Consider the following 21,194-nt stretch of genomic DNA (forward strand, 5'->3'; position numbering starts at 1 on the left):
TTAAAGAAAGTGAATATATATAGTTTAAATGTTGATTTCCGTTTTAAAATATAAATAAAAATATTTTTAAAAAGTAAATATATATATAAGTATAATGGTGAACTTATATGTCAACTTTTTTTCACTAATTTTTATTTATATTATGAAAAGAAAGTAGTATTAAAAAAGTAGTACGAAGGTACTAGCATCCCGTGACAATTAAAAACAAATTAATTATAATAAGCATTGAATCTCTCCCTCATTGGGTCAATTAATTAAATGTCTTTTCCAATTGTGAATGACCACTATACCTTTCAGATCATTGATTAGTGTATATATTGTTTAATTTAGGAAAGTGTATATATTTAAGAGAAATTCTATGGTTTCGGTCCAAAAACATGAAGTCGGTTCAAATTTTTTTCTTTTGTAAACATTAAAAATAAGTTTTTTCTTAAGTACTTTTTGAAGAAAAATTAAGAATGGACTACAATAATAATAACTAACTCTTTTGTGACTCTTGAAATTATTTTTAAATGTTTTTTTTAATTTACTGTTAATATTATAGAAAAATAAAAATAAATTATGCAAAAGTTATAAATATTGAAAAATAATAAATTTAAAACTAATATTAACATCTTGAATATTATTTAAATAAATACACAATTTTCCACACAAAAAAATAAAACTTAAAAAACGACACCTTTGAAAACATGACTATAGAAAGCCATGTCTATTAATTTGTTATCTTTAATCTTATCAATGGATTTGTCTATATTTGATTAGAAATTAAAGAAAAAGGCTACAAAATCCAAAATCATATCATTTTCAAAACCGCACGGAGGCTATAGCTCCTAATTGAAAGCAACACAATCACTGACTTTTTCTATTTTCATATGATTCCTTGTTGCATTGTCCTTTCTCATTTTGGTTTATAATTATATACTATCTATGTGATTAACTTCCATCACATTCAGATGATGAGGTTCATGTGGCTTAGATATTGCAGTTAAACAATGATTAATCAATCTAATCCGTTTGCAGATAAGTAGTAGTTTCAATTGCTAATCGCACCCTCCGATCTCAATTATTAGATGTAATAAATAAAATAATTGTATTTCTCAAACTACCATTTGCTTTTCTTATATTTTGTATAGAAAATATAATTTTTATATATTTTTTTTAATTTTACTATTGTATAATAATAATTTTTTATTATATTAATTATAATAATTATGATTTTTAAATTTAATATTTTATGTATATAAATGAGTGTCGTGCGAATAGAGAAACTTAAACTCTGTTGCAGGCGAAAATGCAGATTTTTCCAACTAATTGGATGAGTAGTGAAATAGTTAGATATTTTTATTTCTGATTTCATAAGAAAGGTTAAGCAAGAGATCATACTCTTAAAATCTCCTCATATATTTTTTAAGTTTTGAAACTCAATATTATTCTATATATACTTATGTCCTTGTATTAAAAGAGATGTTTATATCAACTTATTCTCGAAATGTCTATTCCTAAGCATGAACCATCGATCTAAAGTGGTTAAATTCAAGAAAATAAACTTAACCTTAAAGACTTAAGAATCTACAATTCTCACATAAACAATAAATCTATTTATAATGCAACATATAAATAAATTTTTTAAAATTAATATAAATCTATTTTTGTGAAAGTATTTCATTAATTCTAGATTTTAATATTTTATAAGGCACACTCTCAGTTAAAAAAAACTCTTAAAATTGTAACATAATATGTATTAAAAAAATTATAACAAAAGATAAAAAATAAAAAAATAAAAAAATAAAAAAATAGTTAATGAAAATTGATGTATTTGCTGTCAAATTTCTTTAACTACTTTTTTTTTACTTATATTTTATTAATTGGATGATGATTTATGAACCAATTACATAATTAGTGGTACAATTGAATCCGATTCAAGAAGCAATGTCTAGTAGGAGGTTATCCAATAAGCCTAGCTAAAAGCTATATATGGCAAGTGATTGAAGAAGCTATGAATTGGTGAGAGACCAAAAGACAAGGCTACATGATTTAGCTTTTTTCCTATACCACAAATGGAACGGCATATCTCAATTAACTAAGGCAACCAAATCTAATTCATTTCCATTTAAAAGCAAAAGTAAAAAAGGTCCTATTATAAGTGGCCTAAAATCCTCAATTAACTTGTCACATACAAGTAGCATAGGAAAAGGGCCACTACAAAGCTAGTAATTTCCTCCACGGAAAACATGGTCGATAAATAGTATACAAAATGTTGATTTTAGCAATTGTGAAATCGATTATTATACAACAAATTTGAAATCACATTTTTTATATACTAAGTAGTACATCTCAACTCAATCAAGAAATACAATACGAAACAAAGTCATTGGAATAAGTTTTACATTTTTTTTAATATCAAGAAAAATGTCATTGATGACTAAAAAAAGAAAAATGACATGAAACTTAGGCACACAAATATAAAGAAATTGCAAGGAAAAGTACTATCTACGAAAAGCAAATAATCTATAAATCTTAGGAAGGAAAGAAATAACAAGAAGTCGTTGTAGTATAGTGGTAAGTATTCCCGCCTGTCACGCGGGTGACCCGGGTTCGATCCCCGGCAACGGCGATAAATTTTTGTTTATGATTTTTTATTAAACTTTTGTTTTTAAAGGGAAAATAAACTTTATTGGCGTGATGGTCCTGGGCTTTTAAATCATACATGGCTCCTATGTTCTCAAAAGCTCTTAGAATACATCTTCAAATTGAGCAATTTTTCAAAATATATTTTCGTATATATTGGGGGATTAAATTTAATTCTACATTGACCATTTGAAAGAAACAATTTAGGTTATTTTTGTCTCTCATTTTCTATGAACTCAAAAGTCTTTAAAATATATCTTTTGATTAACCAATCTAAATATGTTTCTTTTTTGTTGTCAAAATACACTTATGACTTAGTCAATTTAGAGTGCATTGACGACGGAGAAGAAACTCTAACAATTCAAAATAAATTGTTCAGCTTGTTGGACGTTGGTTCGTTTATTAGAAGAAAAAAAAAGTTTGAAACAAACATTCCTAAGAAGTGTTCACCTTTGTGAAATTTTTTTATTTTATTTTACTTTTTTAATAAAGAGATAAGCGGATTTTAAATTGAACAATTATTTAAGTTTCTAGAAATAATAAAAATATCAAAAATTTATTTTTATTATGTCCAAAAATGCATCTTTACTTGCTAACATTTCATATTCCCATTATCTTTAAGACTCTCATTGACTTAAAAAAAAACACAATTTCACACTAAACTACCCCTAAGTTCTCTCTATTTTAGGATTTTATGGACCAACCTACAAAGAAAAAGGGATTGTATGAACCATCATGGACACCAAAACACAATTGTTGGATCACTAAGCAGGAAGTTCATACTTGAACTTCCCTCAAGTCAAGTCACAAAGACCACAGTCTTGAGAAACTATGCAGCCTAGAATTGAAGACACTTTTATATGTCTAGCATTGTCTTGACAACACTCAAATCTCAAATCTTAATGTTAATAATGTTTACATGTATTTCATTTTTATTGTCTATTGAATACTATTTACTAGCCACTTCCTTCTGGGGTATAACATAGCAAAGATCATTTGGATCAGTGTTAACATATAACTTAGTTGTGGAATAAAATTTTATTAGAAAAAAACTAGTTGGTGAGGAATAGCACTGCATACGCATCATTTTGGTACATTCACAGCTCAGTCATATCTTCTTGCATGCAAATCCAGCATTAAGGATGAATATTTAATTATAAGGAGAAGGAATAGAGAATTAAGAACTCAAGTGATTATAAAAGGAAGGCCCCAATTTTTTTAATGAATAATCAAATTAAAACAACAAAATTATTATCTCATTCATATGCTTGTACATTTATCAAAAGATGCTGCAAATTGGCAGTAGAGTAAAATAAGATTCCTAAGCAAGTACTGCATGGAAGATAGATACAAAAACTATACGGGTAAAGGAAAACCTGTGGATAAAAAAAATCAAAATACAAAGAATCCTTTTTGTTGGAGAAAGAGTACAATCTATCTCTTTTGGAAGTTGAAGGCCTTGATTGCAACAGCGAAAATAAATGCAAAGGAGACAGCAATTCCACCGACCACAACTGCACACTCTCCTATGAAATCATGTTTGATACCAAAAAAGTCATCAAGGAAAGTTTTCACATCCTTATCTTCCGACGTCATAACAGTTGTTAAATCTCCAAATTGAGATGCAACCAATCCATAAATGGTCCAAGCAACTGGACAAGCCCAATAGTACCATCTCCACCATATTGGAATGCTCTGTTATCAAAAGGTAAGAAGAAGAAAAATAAGAGTTAGCATACATATAATTTTATATCCACTGAAACATTATTTCTCAATGTACTCGATACTTACGGGTCTCGGGACGACGAATCCTGAAAAGAGGTTCCAAATTGCATAAAATGCAGCAGCCACAATGGAAGCAACATGGTGATTTGGTGTCACTGCCACAGCCATCATACCATAGAAGGTGAAGTAGAGCAATGTGAAGTACATGAAAAATAGATACCAAAAGAATTTCTCTGCGGTCCATTCAAATCCGATCATGGCATAGACTATAACACCATAAGTCACGGCTTGGGCAAAGACGTAAGGTAACTCTACCAAAATCTGTGACAAAAATCGAGGTGTTAATACGAGAATTTCTAGTTTGCAAACTAAAGTAAGTAATAATAATGTCAGTAGATTAAACAATGATTATAGTTACCTGTGAAAATGCATAGGGTAAGGCAGAATACATTCCTGCAGCCTTTTCTCTATAAAATACAGTTCTTTCAACTGCGACCACTGGCTGCACAGAAGAAGAATTTTGTACTCCAAGGAAGAGAACAGCGGTATACATTGAACCCACAGCATTCAACAGATCTTGTCTACTTGAGCTGCAAGTCACCAAATGGAATTAGAATTCCGGTGTAAATAGATATAGAGATAACAAAAAATATTGTTAGGTAAATAATATAAAATTTTTTTAATTAAATATAGCTTGACTTACTGTTTGCCACCAAGGTCCCAGAAAATTGTTCCAAACATCAAGGCTATGAATGTAGTGAAGAAAAACCTCACAGCAGTGTATGGTGGGTTACGCCAATATGACCAACGTTGTTTCCATAGGCAGGCTTGGCACTGGACCAAGAAAGACTGCGAGAATTGCGTAGGGAAATGAAGATCTTTTGAACCAGGAGCAGGCTGGCCCAATTCTTGTATAAGCTGCTTGTTTCTCCTGAGGAACCATAAAAACAATTTAAGCATGATGCAAATCAAGAAAACAAACATGACAGCAACTGCTACTGTAGTTTATTTATAGATTCATATCTATATGCATTAGTTTACCTATATAGATCAGAATTTTTGTAATAGTCAGTAAAGTCAACTCCCAAATTATGTTCTTGTGCTGTAGTTGTAACTTCCAACATCCATGTTGCTGGGTTATATCCGTTGTTGATTTTGCTCACCCCTTCAATACTCTGGACAATGAAAGTTATTTGAAAAATTTAGTAATTACAATTAAGAAGTAAGAGTCATCCACTTAAGTAAATAGCAATCTTAAGTAGGAACCTACCTCGAAATACTTGATCAAATGAGTAGAATGGCGACCCAGTGGTCCAACGTATATTTCTTGTCCTCCACGCTTCATGAGGAATAGCTAGAATTGCATACAAATAATATGTCAGATTCAACTCAAATTGAGAGGAAAAAATTATAAAAGGTAGCTTTTATTTGTCATTAATTTATTTATTGCACCATTCTCTACATACCTCGTCAAACGCTTCGAATATGTCAATGCTAGGCTGATGGATGGTACACACAACTGTTCTTCCCGTGTCCACCGTGTTCCTTACGGTTCTCATAACGATTGCAGCTGCTCTTGCATCTAAACCAGAAGTAGGCTCATCCATGAAAATTATAGATGGATTAGCCACTAGTTCAACTGCAATAGTCAGCCTCTTCCGTTGTTCAGTTGAGAGGCCACTCACACCAGGCAAACCAACCAGGGAGTTCCTTAATGAGTTCAGCTCCACCAGGTCCATGACTTCGTCAATGAACATCTGTAACCATTTGCGATTTCCGATAAAGTTAGAACAATAAACCTCTAATAGCTTAAACTTTTCATTAGGGGAAAGGAAAATTAAAAGGGCATAGTTCCTATGCTACAACTACTAACTAACCTTTCTGGTATTGGAATCAACTCCTGAAGGTAAACGAAGCCATGCTGAGTAAAGCAAGGACTCATAAACTGTAACATGAGGTGAATGGATATCATTCTGCTCACAGTAGCCAGAGATTCTAGCAAATGTTTCTTGCTTTTTAGGGTATCCCGAAACCTTGATGCTTCCATCAATATATCCACCGGTTTTCCTACCGGCCAGAACATCCATCAAAGTTGTCTTACCAGCTCCACTTACACCCATCAAAGCTGTGAGAACACCAGGCCTAAATGCGCCGCTCACGCCCTTCAAAAGCACTAATCTATCCTCTTGAACACCTTGCTCCTTCATTTCCTGCCAGTTGAGAAATCAAAAGAGTTAGTGTTTCAAATTATATATTAGATTGAAATAAGAGTCAAGCTAGAAACCTAAATGCTGAATATATCACTTTTGTTGTTACTTACCGCTGGCATGTCAACAGAGTATACAATATCATCAAAAGTGATAGAGTGTGGTTCAAATGGAAGAACCATTCCCTTTTTCTTTCCGTGGCTGGACTCTGTAACAGAATCGCCTCTTCCTGAACTTTCTGAAAGATAATTGAGAAAATGTTCAGCTACTAAAGCTATATGATGAGTTACTCTATGCATGATGTGCATATAATCAAAATAGCTCATGCATGAAGTGCATATAATCAAAATAGCTCACCTATGCGTGGTAATTCAACTTCTTCAACAACTTCTTCTGAATCTTCAGTTATTGTAGCTTGAGGTTTATCAAATGGGCCCAGTACAGCAAGAGCCACTCCAAACAATGCATTGAAAAGGAACACAAAACCAACCAATCCCCCAATGCCTATCCAATACCAATATGCATGTGGGAAGAACCCACGGTTGTCGAGATATAATTTTCCCAAATCAAAAGTAGCCTATAATTAAGTATAAAATAGATTAGGCTTGTAATATTCTCGATCAAAAGTAGATGAAATATAAAGTTGCAAGCAAGCTCAAGAAATTACATTGTGCCAATTGTTCCCAAGAAATTCATTGGCCATCAAAGCATTCTGCCCATACATCAAAGGTGAGATCCAGTAACCCCAAATCCACCAGCTTTTGATATCCTCTGTTACATTAGAAATAAAATTCCAGAAGCATTAATTAGTTAAGGTTTCATTTCATTACAATAAATAAAATAAATTTAACAACATCTTTTTCTATTGCAAAGAAAAAAAATACAACATTTATTTATTTTTGGTTAAAATTAAAATGTGTTAGTGAATTTAACTTACTTCTTGAGAGAATGAAGCCACCCAATGCAAGAAGTGTGAGAACTGCAAAGGACCCAAATGTGTTTGCTACAATCATGTTTCTACCTAATGCTGCGATGGCTCGGAACAATCCAGAAGCCATCTGACTCGTGAAAAACAGTATAAGGAACTGCTTGAAAAACCTGCCCAAAATTCAACACATCACATCATAAGTAACATGCAAATGCAAACTAGTTAGTATAAGTAGAATTCAATATCACATCCTCAAATGCGAATAAAAGCAACTTCTTTTACCTCCCAATATTTGGATCAAATCCAATAACATAGTATGTGAGAAACACCCAAAGAGCAACTTCAACCATTGTAACAGGAATCTTGAGAATCCATGAAGGAATAGCATATGCCCATGAGGGATAAAAGAGAAGGTCTCTTTGCTTGTAGAAAACAGGAAGCTTAGCAATGGTCATAGAAATCTCGGACATTCCATTGAACATAATCGTCACTAGTGTGAAAAACAAAGCACCAGCATAAACACCCGCATCGTCCTGATTATTGCGATGCATCTCAGTCCGAAAAAACAGTGTCATTGCTATCAATGCCATGATAAAAAGCTGAAAAACAAAACATCAAGGGAAAAATGTTGAGTAAAAAATATCATAATTATGAATGCATAAATGAAAAAGAGTATCTGTTAACTTATTTACATAAAGAGTCCCAACCTGAGTTAGCTTGAAGATGTAAACAAATGAATTCCTTTTCATGAGCAAATACTCTCTTGAAAAGTTAGCCTTTAAGAGCTCCTTCTTGTTAAGACCATACTCTTTGGTGGTTAAAGCAGCTGGATGGCTTTTCGTCTTGTCGAATGGAACAGAAAGCTCCTCAGTAAGTTTCCTACCAATATGGAATGATTGAAATGCCTCAGCAAATTGAGTAACAGTTACAAATCTGTATGGTTGGTCTCTGCGCACCCAGTACTGTGCTTGATCCTTTCTTGAAGTTACTTCTTGAAGAAAATCAGCAACACCTTTCCTATCAGGACATTTGAAACCCATTGATTCAAAAAAGTCGAGAACATATTCACGGGGGCCATGGTACACAACTTGGCCATCAGAGATTAAGATAATGTCATCAAAAAGATCGTAAGTCTCAGGTGCTGGCTGGAGCAATGATATAACTGCAGTGCCATTCATAATGTGAACATATTGCCTCAGGGAGCTCACGATCTGAAAAGTTGTGGAGCTGTCAAGTCCGGTAGATATCTCATCCATGAACAATGCATTCGCAGGTCCAACCAACATCTCTCCTGTAGTGACACGCTTCCTTTGTCCTCCAGAGATACCCCTCAACATTTCATCTCCCACCATGGTATCAGCACATATATCCAAACCCAATATCTGCAAAATTATACAACATAAACCTGAATACCTTTGGCTTATAAGAAGAAATTCAACATACAACGTGAAACATAACTTTATTATGTATGGCATGAAAATCATGATAGGAGCCTATGGAAGGTCAATGTTAATTGGGAACAACCAATCAAAAATGAAATATGAGTTTAATTTTGATATACTATTACTGTAAAAAGTTTTACATTGTCAACCAATCGCAATTAATCATTTTAATCAAACATTTTAGTATTATGAGAGGATAAGTACTTATTATTAAAGTCAAACATTTTTAAAGATCTAACTATTATGAGAGGATATGACTAATTATTGAACTGCATTTTAGTATTACCTTGAGTACATAATCCGTTGAAATGCTATACTTCTGACCTTCAGTTGCAATTGCCTATTATACATCAAAATACAATTAGATATGAAAAGAGTGTAAGGCATATCTAATTACTATTTCAAGATTGATAATAGCTTCTTTATGTATACCTTCATGTAGACATCAATATCTGGGTCAGGCTTGATATTTGCTGCCTTCTCTCTTCTAGACAACTCAGATAGCATGTCTATGGATCCAAAAAATAATAACAAGTTAAGCTTTATCCACATACCAAATAAGATTTTGAAAACATTCACAAGGTGGTAAATCTGAACTGGTAAAAATTGACTAACCATAACGTGATCCAACTCCTTGGCACCTTGCGGAGAAAGCCAAGGTTTCTCTCACGGTCATTTCTCCGATATGAACATCATGCTGGCTGATATAAGCAGCAGTTCTTTGAGGTACAAATTCATTCAGTCCATGTCCGTTGTAAGTCACACTCCCAGATAGCTGTATGAATTAAACATAAGTAACCAAATTAGATAATTTTAAACATTAAAGCTTACTATCTTTGTACTAATGAGTTATATGAAAATGAAGATATTAAAGGGAGATCTAATTCACCTGGAGACTTGGATCAAGCTTTCCTGATAAAGCCAAAAGTAGTGTGGTCTTTCCTGAACCAGGAGGACCTAAAAGTAGTGTCATCCTTCGAGGTTTGATAACACCACTAACATCTTTAAGAATTGCCACATGTCTCTTTTTGCTTGGGACAATATGGAGCACATTCAATAAACCCTGATAACAAAGAAAGATTATGACTTGTGAGGCTCAACTGCAATATCAAAACAGAACACAGAAAAACCATCAACCATATTTTAGGAAGCATATATAATTTCTGATCTGTCCTTAATTAATTACCTCTACAACATTAGTAGCAGCATTAATGAAACTAGGCAAAGCTCTACTTCCCACAAAAGCTTCAGCATCAATTTTCAAGTGCTCATATCGAACTTCAATTGTTGGAAGATCAAGTCCAACTCTATAATTAGAAACACAAACACAAAGCATGATGAGTTATGAGAGAACAATAATAACAAAAGAAATCAATGTAGCAAAATTACTTCTATAATAGTTACCTATCAACTCGTTCCTTGAGTTTCAACAAAAACCCTTCATTATCTTCTTCAGCAACCTTAACCAATCTCTCCAAAAGTTTCTGTTTTTCTTGAAAATCAAGATCAGTGACATCAATTTCATTAGCTGCACCATGAGAAGTAGTCAACAAGCCTTTTCTCAAACGGTTGTAAGTAGGTAGTTTTTCAAGTGCAGCCCATTTAAGAGCTTCTTCATCGTCTTCTTCACGAGATGACTTTGAGAAAACCTCAACACCACTGTTTCTCCAAACAGTTGAACTTCTCGCTCTTAAACTATTAGTTGCTCTGTATATATCAGTTCCTTCCATTTTGGCTGTTTTCTAACAGCTCCAATATCAAACACCTTCAATGCAAGCTCGTTTGTTCTTATTTTCAAGTGAATGTTGTTAATTTGAATTGAAACGAAACAACTTAATAAAGGGATTGTAGAACAGAGAGAAAGAATCAAAGAATGATTTAAGAAAAAAAGAATAGTATTGAGGTTGGTGTTAATGGAAATGGAAATGAATGTGGAATGGGAAGACATGTTAGTATTTATAGTGCTACCTTTGATTACAAGAAACAGGCTGCGATGAGGAGTCAAATGTTGAAATTAAAATGTTTATTTGATAAAAAAGAATAATAGAAGAACACGAGGGAAATTGATTTCATATGATGGTCAAAGAAGGAGGACTATGCTTCTTCTACATTCCTTCATATAACAAAAAATAATATAAAAGTAAAAAGAAGGAAAGATCCTCCTAGCTGGTTTTATATTATATGCTAAAATATGTGTACCTAACTACTTATGGGCACGGGTTCTGGAACTTAGTACGTTGCATAAATTATGCATTATTTTATAATAAATGACGTGGATAAAGTTGTTTCAATTTTAAATCTTGATATTGTTAGTTCGTATCTAATTCAAGAGATAAAATATTTATGTTGTTTGTCTTTACATCTAGTTTTCAGTATAAATTTATAAATTCGACTTATAGTAAATACGGTATCCATTAATATTTATATGGAAATTTGGTTAAGGTTAAACGTGGGTTAAAAAGAACTAAAATTGAGTTTAATAATTATGGGTTTTATTTACCGTTCAATATTTATTGTTATTTTCCATTGAAAAAATATTTATGTTAAAAAGTATTTGATGATGATGGTGATGGAAAAGGGCGCTTTATATTGTTCCGTATTTTATTATTATTGTAAGCAATGTGACCTTTTTCTACTCAATTAAAACAAGGAGGCTAAGCCCACTTGCTTGAGTTATTTAACAAAAAAATAATAGGAAAAATTTCCCTTGTACCCTCCTTATTATACCTATACCCCCAAATTTAGAATGAAATGACTATTTTGCCCTCGTATAAATAATAAAACCTAAATTACCATTCCACACTTTTACATTTCTGGAACAGAGAGTAAGTTTTTTTTCAAAATTTCCGGAGAAGTCCGGTACAGAGGTTGTACTCCGGAAACGTTGTTTTAAAGTTTTCCGGTAGTTACCGGAGAACTTGAGCATCAAGTTTTCCGGAAGTTATGTATATTTTTTTTTTAATTTAATTAATTATAATTTTATAACTTATTGTGATTTCATCAAGTTTTAGACTAAAATTCTGTTTGGGGACCAAAACTGGGGAGAAACAAAATGGAAGACTACTTTCACGATTCAGTTAAAATAGGGGGACCAAAACTGCAATTAAGCCTAGAAAAAATTAAGAAGAAATTGTGTACAGATGAGATTAACGGATGACGACGAATTAAAAAATAAAGTTGGAAAATAATTAGTAAAATAAAATAAATTTTTTAATTAAATTAATTTGAAACAGTGGTTGATAAAGTAGTGTTTAAAAATAATTACCTTAAAAAACTATCAATTAACTCGCCTTTTATTTTTAATTCATTCTTCTTATTTAACTGGTCGACCATTAACTTCTCAACAGATCACGTACAAGGTAGTATGTAATTGGAAATTTTATTTTTTTCTTTCTTAATTTTTTATTTTTAATTCATTCTTCTTAATTTTTTAATGGATCATTAACTTCTTAATTGACACATAAGATATTATTTCTATTAATAGAAACTTAGATATTTTTCTAACACTCTATTTAGCTGACACGTGGCAAACTTGCCAAATTATCATAGTTTTATTATAATGTATTGATTAATCGCACAGAAGAAGGGCCTTGGTCCCTTTCTTGCTTGATAAAAGAAAATTTGAATGCTTACTTTATTAAAACTATGAATATATGAAAATGTGCTTAGCTGTGGAACGTATGATTAAGATTCTTTAATTTAAGCATAAAATATAGTAAAATAAATTTCAAATATCATCACCAACTGTAAAGGTTCAATCTTATTTAAAAAAAAACTGTGAAGGTTCAATCATTATCATTATATAAAAGCATTTTTAGGTAATAGAAAAAAGGATCATACTCCTTCTGAATTTACCTATATAAAATAGGAACTACAATTGGTTACAGAATAATTTGTATGGAACAAATTTATTTTCATAGTTTTGGATCGTACTTCATTGAATTGGTATGTGGTCCAAAACCTCAATCTACCACGAACAAAAATCAGAACTCTGAAAGCAAAACCATAAATAACCGGATTATAATTTCCAAGAAAATAATTAAAAACTAATAACAAATCATAGCATAAAGTACTACACCTTAATTATCAGTCTCTGATACCAAAATCATTAAACGATAAAATTTAGATGAACAGTAACATTAATTACAGTAGACATAAAAGATGATGGCTGCAACCATTCTTCTTCTTCTGGAATTAATGTTACTGTTCACATAAATTTCTCTTTTCAATTTCTATTAAATTATGAATTCAGATTAATATTATATATATATATATATATATGGCACTTGCAACTGCTCATTACTTAATTTACGGATGAGGATCAGAAAAAAGCGCTAACAATCGGACAGATAGGCAAAGATAAATCAAAATCAACGATACGATAGGATCATTTTTTTTTTTACTCGGTCAAATCCTCAAGAATAGGATAATATATTTTTTTTTTTTAGATTCTTTTTTTGTTTCTAAGTTTTGATTTTAAATTTTTAAAAATAATTTTTGAGACTTCTTTTCACTGGATTTCTAAGACCTTTTAGACAACGGATAATTGATTGGCAATATTTTAATTTTAGATATTATTATTATTATTGTACTGGAATATAGATTATTATTATTATTATCTTGCATGTTAGTTGAATTATGAAAAAGTGTTAGAAAGAGTGGCATACATAAAAATAACATTGGAGTTTGCACATGGAGTACCATACAAGTCCAAATCCAAATTACAAGAAACATAATACAACTTCTGCATAAGATAGTAAAAACAACAAGAGAAGCATCTAATCATTTCTCATCAGCACAACCATCCAAAAAAAATATCTAAACATTTGCAAAGTATAAGGACAGATAATCAACCCATCACAACCACTATTACATTGCCAACTCATTCCAGCAACATGCCTTCATTACAACTCACATACATCTTCAAATCAACCACCCAAAATCCAAAACAATTTAATATATGATACCAACCTTTCCAACAACATGCCTCCATTATGAAAAATCTTGATTAAGGAAGAACTCTGCATACACAGTACACTTTATATTGCAGAGGTTAAAGTTAATATTCAAGACTTGGTTCACATAGCAGATTTGACAGATAGCTTCTTGCATGCAAATTCAGCAGCATTAAGTGGAAGAATATAAGTTATAAAGATAAGGAATTGAGAATTAAGAACTCAGAATTGATTATAAAAGGCTGGCCTCAAAATACATTATCTTTCATTGACTATCAAAATAACAATACAAAAGTATTATCTTATTCAAATTCAAATGCTTGTACATTTATAAAGGAAGCTTCAAATTGTATCAAGCAAGCGGAAGTAAATTTCCTAAGCAACTACTGCATGGACTATAGATACAAGTATTATACAAACTAGGAAAAATTGGGAGGGAGAAATTAAAAATACAAAGAATCCTTCTTGTTGGAGAAAGAGTACAATTTATCTCTTTTGGAAGTTGAAGGTTTTGATTGCAACAGCAAAAATAACTGCAAAGGCAACTGCGATTCCACCGACCACAACTGCACACTCTCCTATGAAATCATGTTTGATACCAAAAAAGTCATCAAGGAAAGTTTTCACATCTTTATGTTCCTCCTGCATAACAGTAGTTATATCTCCAAATTGAGATGCAACCAATCCATAGATGGTCCAAGCAACTGGACAAGCCCAATAGTACCATCTCCACCATATTGGAATGCTCTGTTATCAAAAGGTAAGGAAAAAAATGGTTAGCATACATATAATATAGGTCCACTGAAACACTTTTTTCTCAATATATTCTATACTTACAGGTCTCGGGACGACAAATCCTGAAAAGAGGTTCCAAATTGCATAAAATGCAGCAGCCACAATAGAAGCAACATGGTGATTTGGTGTCACTGCCACAGCCATCATACCATAGAAGGTGAAGTAGAGCAATGTGAAGTACATGAAAAATAGATACCAAAAGAATTTCTCTGCGGTCCAGTCAAATCCGATCATGGCATAGACTATAACACCATAAGTCACGGCTTGAGCAAAGACGTAAGGTAACTCTACCAAAATCTGTGACAAAAATCGAGGTGTTAACATGAGAATTTCTAATTTGCAAACTAAAGTAATAATAATGTCGGTAGATTAAACAATGATTATAGTTACCTGTGAAAATGCATAGGGTAAGGCAGAATACATTCCAGCAGCTTTTTCTCTATAAAATACAGTTCTTTCAACTGCAACCACTGGCTGCACAGAAGAAGAATTTTGTACTCCAAGAAAGAGAACAGCAGTATACATTGAACCAACAGCATTCAACAGGTCTTGTCTACTTGAGCTGCAAGTCACCAATAGGAATCGGAATTCCAGTGTAAATAAATAGAGAGATGAAAAATTATATCGTTTGGTGAATAGTATGAACTTATTTTTCTAATTAAAAATAGAAGATTGACTTACTGTTTGCCACCAAGGTCCCAGAACATTGTTCCAAACATTATGGCTATGAACGTAGTGAAGAAAAACCTCACAGCAGTGTATGGTGGATTACGCCAATATGACCAACGTTGTTTCCATAAGCAAGCTTGGCATTGGACCAAGAAAGACTGCGAGAATTGCGTAGGGAAATGAAGATCTTTTGAACCAGGAGCAGGTTGGCCTAGTTCTTGTATAAGTTGCTTGTTTCTCCTGAAAAGCCATACAAAACATGTTAAGCATGTTGCATATCCAAAAAACAAACATGACAACAGTATCTACTAAAGTTTGTTTATAAAATCATATCTATATGCATTAGTTTTACCTATATAGATCAGAATTTTTGTAGTAGTCAGTAAAGTCAACACCCAAATTATGTTCTTGTGCTGTAGTTGTAACTTCCAACATCCATGTTGCTGGGTTATATCCGTCTTTGATTTTACTCACCCCTTCAATGCTCTGGACAATAAAAGTTATTCGAAAACTTTAGTAACTAATTACAATCATGAAGAACTTAAGTAAATAGTAATCCTAAGTAGGAAACTACCTCGAAATACTTGATCAAATGAGTAGAATGGCGGCCCAATGGTCCAACGTATATTTCTTGTCCTCCACGCTTCATGAGGAATAGCTAAAATTGCAAATGAATAATGTCAGATTCAAGTCTAATGGAGAGGGAAAAAAAACCATAAAAGGTAAGCTTCCTTCGTAATCAATTTATTTATTAGCACCATTCACTACACACCTCATCAAATGCTTCAAAAATGTCAATGCTAGGCTGATGGATGGTACACACAACAGTTCTTCCAGTGTCCACTGTGTTCCTTACAGTTCTCATAACGATTGCAGCTGCTCTTGCATCTAAACCAGAAGTAGGCTCATCCATGAAAATAATGGATGGATTAGCTACTAGTTCGACTGCAATAGTCAGCCTCTTGCGTTGCTCGGTGGAGAGACCACTCACACCAGGCAAACCAACCAAGGAGTTCCTCAATGAGTTCAGCTCCACCAGGTCCATGACTTCCTCAATGAACATCTACAACCATTTTTAGTGTTCATAAAGTTAGAATAAAGCTTAGTTCCTTTAATAGATTAAACTTTTTATTAGGGGAAAGGAAACGTAAAGGGGCGTAGTGCCTATGCTGCAAGTATTAACTAACCTTTCTGGTTTTGGAATCAACTCCTGAAGCTAAACGAAGCCACGCTGAGTAAAGCAAGGACTCATAAACTGTAACATGAGGTGAATGGATATCATTCTGTTCACAGTAGCCAGAGACTCTAGCAAACGTTTCTTGCTTTTTAGGGTATCCAGAAACCTTGATGCTTCCATCAATATATCCACCGGTTTTCCTACCGGCCAGAACATCCATCAATGTTGTCTTACCAGCTCCACTTACACCCATTAAAGCTGTGAGAACACTGGGCCTAAATGCGCCGCTCACACCCTTCAAAAGCACTAATCTGTCCTCTTGAACACCTTGCTCCTTCATTTCCTGCCAGTTGAGAAATCAAAAGAGTTAGTGTTCAAATTATTTATAGATTGAATTAAGAATCGAACTAGAAATCTTAATGCTGAATATATCACTTTTGTGTGTGACCTACCACTGGCATGTCAACAGAGTATACAATATCATCAAAAGTGATAGAATGTGGTTCAAATGGAAGAACCATTCCCTTTTTCTTTCCATGGCTGGACTCCGTAACAGAATCGCCTCTTCCTGAACTTTCTGAAAGACAATTGAAAAAATGTTCAGCTACTAAAGCTATATTATGAGTTACTCTATGTTTGACCCCTAGAATTTGCTCATGCATGATGTGCATATAATCAAAATAGCTCACCTATGCGTGGTAATTCAACTTCTTCGACAACCTCTTCTGAATCTTCAGTTATTGTAGCTTGAGGTTTATCAAATGGGCCCAGTACAGCGAGAGCCACTCCAAACAATGCATTGAAAAAGAACACAAAACCAACCAATCCCCCGACGCCTATCCAATACCAATATGCATGTGGGAAGAACCCACGGTTGTCGAGATATTGTTTTCCCAAATCAAAAGTAGCCTGTAATTAAGTATAAAATAAATCAGGCTTGTAATTTTCTTAATCAAAAGTAGGTGTAATATAAAGTTGCAAGAAAGCTCAAGAAATTACATTGTGCCAATTGTTCCCAAGAAATTCATTGGCCATCAAAGCATTCTGCCCATACATCAAAGGTGAGATCCAGTAACCCCAAATCCACCAGCCTTTGATATCCTCTGTTAGATTAGCAATAAAATGCAACAAGAAGCATTAATTAGCTAAGGTTTCATTTCATTATATTATATCAGAAAATAAATTTAACAACTTTTTTTTTCTTTTTGGTTAAAATTAAATGTGTTAGTCAATTTAACTTACTTCTTGAGAGAATGAAACCACCCAATGCAAGAAGTGTGAGAACTGCAAAGGACCCAAATGTGTTGGCTACAATCATGTTTCTACCCAACGCTGCGGTGGCTCGGAACAACCCAGAAGCCATTTGACTCATGAAAAACAACACAAGGAACTGCTTGAAAAACCTGTTCAAAATTCATTACCTCACATTCATAAGTAACATTCAAATACAAACTAGTTATAGTATAACTAGCATCCAATATCATGCTACAAGCTTCAAAACAGAATAAAAGCAACTTGAATTACCTTCCAACATTAGGATCAAATCCAATAACATAGTAAGTAAGGAACACCCAAAGAGAAACTTCCATTAATGTAATGGGAATTTTGAGAATCCACGAAGGAATAGCATATGCCCATGAGGGATAAAATAGAAGGTCTCTTTGCTTGTAGAAAACAGGAAGCTTAGCAATGGTCATAGAAATCTCAGACATTCCATTGAACATAATGGTCACTAGTGTGAAAAACAAAGCACCGGCGTAAACACCTGCATCGTCCTGATTATCGCGATGCATTTCAGTTCGAAAAAACAGTGTCATTGCTATAAATGCCATGACGAAAAGCTGAAAAACAAAACATCAAAAGCAAATGTTAAGTCAGAATCATAATCATGAATGTATACAACTGAATATGTGCTTAATTATATAAAAGAACAAGAATTCCAACCTGACATAGCTTGAAGATGTAAACAAATGAATTCCTTTTCATGAGCAAATACTCTCTTGAGAAGTTAGCCTTTAAGAGCTCCTTCTTGTTAAGACCATACTCTTTGGTGGTTAAAGCAGCTGGATGGCTTTTCGTCTTGTCGAATGGAACAGAAAGCTCCTCAGTAAGTTTCCTACCAATATGGAATGACTGAAATGCCTCAGCAAATTGAGTAACAGTAACAAATCTGTATGGTTGGTCTCTGCGCACCCAGTACTGTGCTTGATCCTTTTTTGAAGTTACTTCTTGAAGAAAATCAGCAACACCTTTCCTCTCAGGACATTTGAATCCCATAGATTCGAAAAAGTCAAGCACGTATTCACGGGGGCCATGGTACACAACTTGGCCATCAGAGATTAAGATAATGTCATCAAAAAGATCATAAGTCTCAGGTGCTGGTTGGAGCAGTGATATAACTGCAGTGCCATTCATAATGTGAACATATTGCCTCAGAGAGCTCACAATCTGAAAAGTTGTGGAGCTGTCAAGTCCAGTAGATATTTCATCCATGAACAATGCATTTGCAGGTCCAACCAACATCTCTCCAGTTGTGACACGCTTCCTTTGTCCTCCAGAGATACCACGCAACATTTCATCCCCCACCATGGTATCAGCACATATATCCAACCCCAAAATCTGTAAAATTATACAATACAAAATGAATCATGCTCGTGAGAGGATAGGGTATAACCCACAGGTCCCTGGATCAAAACAAGGTCTGGAACCACGGTCATAATTCATCAACCAAACTTAGGTTCATGTCTCATTAGAAATTAAGGACACAATAGTACGGCCTTACTTGAACAGGATCCGTTCTATAGACTCGAACTATTGTATCCATTATTTCTAACGAGACAGGAACCACAATCTGGTGGATGAATAATGACCATTAATTAATTGTATTGTATTTTAGTATTACCTTCATTACATAATCTGTTGATATGCTTGATTCCTGACCTTCAGTTGCAATTGCCTGTTATATATCAAAATAGAATCAGATATGCAAAGAAAGTATAGTATATCCAATTACTACTTCAAGATTGATAATAACTTCTTTATTATACCTTCATGTAGACATCAACATCTGGGTCAGGCTTGATATTTGCTGCCTTCTCTCTTCTAGACAACTCAGATAGCATGTCTATGGATCCAAAAAATAAGTTAAGCTTTACCCACATCCCAAATTATTATTATGATTATTAGATTTTGAAAACATTAACAAGGTGGTTAAATTGAATTGGTAAGAAATCGACTAACCATAACGCGATCCAACTCCTTGGCATCTTGCTGAGAAAGCTAAGGTTTCCCTCACGGTCATTTCTCCAATATGAACATCATGCTGGCTGATATAAGCAGCAGTTCTTTGAGGGACAAATTCATTCAGTCCATGTCCATTATAAGTCACACTCCCAGATAGCTGTGTGAATTAAAAACATAGGTAACCAAATTCGATAATTTTAAACATTAAAGCTTACTATCTTAGCTACCATTGAATTATATATGATGATGTTGATGATGATATTAAAGGGAGATCTGATTTACCTGAAGAGTTGTATCAAGCTTTCCTGATAAGGCTAAAAGGAGTGTGGTCTTTCCTGAACCAGGAGGACCTAAAAGTAGTGTCATCCTTCTAGGTTTAATAACACCACTAACATCTTTAAGAATTGCCACATGTCTCTTTTTGCTAGGGACAATATGGAGCACATTCAACAAACCCTTGTAACAAAGAAAGATTTTGACTTGTGAGGCTTAATTACAAAATCAAAAGAAAACAAGAAAAGAAAAACCTTCAAAACATATATAACTTCAGATCTGTCCTTAATCAATTACCTCTACAACATTAGTAGCAGCGTTAATGAAACTAGGCAAAGCTCTACCTCCAACAAAAGCTTCAGCATCAATTTTCAAGTGCTCATATCGAACTTCAATAGTTGGAATATCAAGTCCAACTCTATAGTTACAAACAAAAACACAAAGCATGATGAGTTATGAGCTAAGAAACTGATGAATTAAACTTCTGATAACAAACAAAGAAAGCAATGAATCTTTACCTATCAACTCTTTCTTTGAGTTTCAACAAAAACCCTTCATTATCTTCTTCAGCAACCTTAACCAACCTCTCCAAAAGTTTCTGTTTTTCCTGATAACCAAGATCAGTAACATCAATTTCATTAGCAGCACCATGAGAAGTAGTCAACAACCCTTTTCTCAAACGGTTGTAAGTAGGTAGTTTTTCAAGTGCAGCCCATTTAAGAGCTTCTTCATCATCTTCTTCACGAGATGATCTTGAAAAAACCTCAACACCACTGTTTCTCCAAACAGTTGAACTTCTTGCTCTTAAACTATTAGTTGCTCTGTATATATCAGTTCCTTCCATTTTTTGCTGTTATCTAACAGCTTCAATGTCAAACACCTTCACTGCAAGCTTCTTTCTATTTATATTTTATTTTTTTTAAGCTTATGTTATTATTATGAATTCAAACCAAACAACACAATACACAGAGTTTATGATAAAACTTAAAGAATCAAAGAATTATTTAAGAAATAAAAGAAAAAAAAGAGAAATTTTGGTTGTATGAGATTTGATGAAGTGTTCTATTTGTTACTATTTTGAGGTTTGTGTTTCTGACAAAGTTTATGAATGTGGAATGGGGAAACATGTATTTATTTATATCTTTGATTACA

General features: G+C 33.3%; 2 protein-coding genes and 1 non-coding gene across 3 annotated transcripts; 1 reads left to right on the forward strand and 2 right to left on the reverse strand.

Annotated features, from left to right (window-relative positions):
• Positions 1-2,542: 2,542 nt before the first annotated feature.
• TRNAD-GUC (transfer RNA aspartic acid (anticodon GUC)) lies at positions 2,543-2,614 on the forward strand. The gene has a single exon. It is a non-coding gene; the product is annotated as a tRNA-Asp (tRNA).
• A 1,207-nt stretch (positions 2,615-3,821) lies between these two features.
• Positions 3,822-11,024, reverse strand: LOC101498205 (pleiotropic drug resistance protein 1-like). Its single transcript, XM_004486650.4, has 20 exons — positions 10,335-11,024; positions 10,117-10,237; positions 9,820-9,993; positions 9,546-9,705; positions 9,363-9,439; positions 9,217-9,270; positions 8,196-8,870; positions 7,771-8,087; positions 7,498-7,658; positions 7,228-7,331; positions 6,918-7,137; positions 6,674-6,798; positions 6,231-6,563; positions 5,820-6,110; positions 5,624-5,707; positions 5,395-5,528; positions 5,057-5,284; positions 4,772-4,943; positions 4,420-4,674; positions 3,822-4,323 (listed from the first exon to the last, which is right to left on the reverse strand). Exons 1-20 carry the CDS (start codon positions 10,658-10,660, stop codon positions 4,063-4,065), a joined length of 4,272 nt encoding a protein of 1,423 aa, XP_004486707.1. The 5' UTR covers positions 10,661-11,024; the 3' UTR covers positions 3,822-4,062.
• A 3,104-nt stretch (positions 11,025-14,128) lies between these two features.
• On the reverse strand, positions 14,129-21,154 carry LOC101497886 (pleiotropic drug resistance protein 1-like). The gene is made up of 20 exons (XM_004486649.4): positions 20,561-21,154; positions 20,340-20,460; positions 20,052-20,225; positions 19,767-19,926; positions 19,574-19,650; positions 19,429-19,482; positions 18,471-19,145; positions 18,051-18,367; positions 17,769-17,929; positions 17,526-17,629; positions 17,216-17,435; positions 16,979-17,103; positions 16,537-16,869; positions 16,122-16,412; positions 15,924-16,007; positions 15,702-15,835; positions 15,362-15,589; positions 15,071-15,242; positions 14,723-14,977; positions 14,129-14,632 (listed from the first exon to the last, which is right to left on the reverse strand). Exons 1-20 carry the CDS (start codon positions 20,884-20,886, stop codon positions 14,372-14,374), a joined length of 4,272 nt encoding a protein of 1,423 aa, XP_004486706.1. The 5' UTR covers positions 20,887-21,154; the 3' UTR covers positions 14,129-14,371.
• Positions 21,155-21,194: the final 40 nt, after the last annotated feature.

Source organism: Cicer arietinum, chromosome 1 (genome assembly GCF_000331145.2).
Source record: "Cicer arietinum cultivar CDC Frontier isolate Library 1 chromosome 1, Cicar.CDCFrontier_v2.0, whole genome shotgun sequence".
NCBI classification, from domain to species: Eukaryota; Viridiplantae; Streptophyta; class Magnoliopsida; order Fabales; family Fabaceae; genus Cicer; species Cicer arietinum.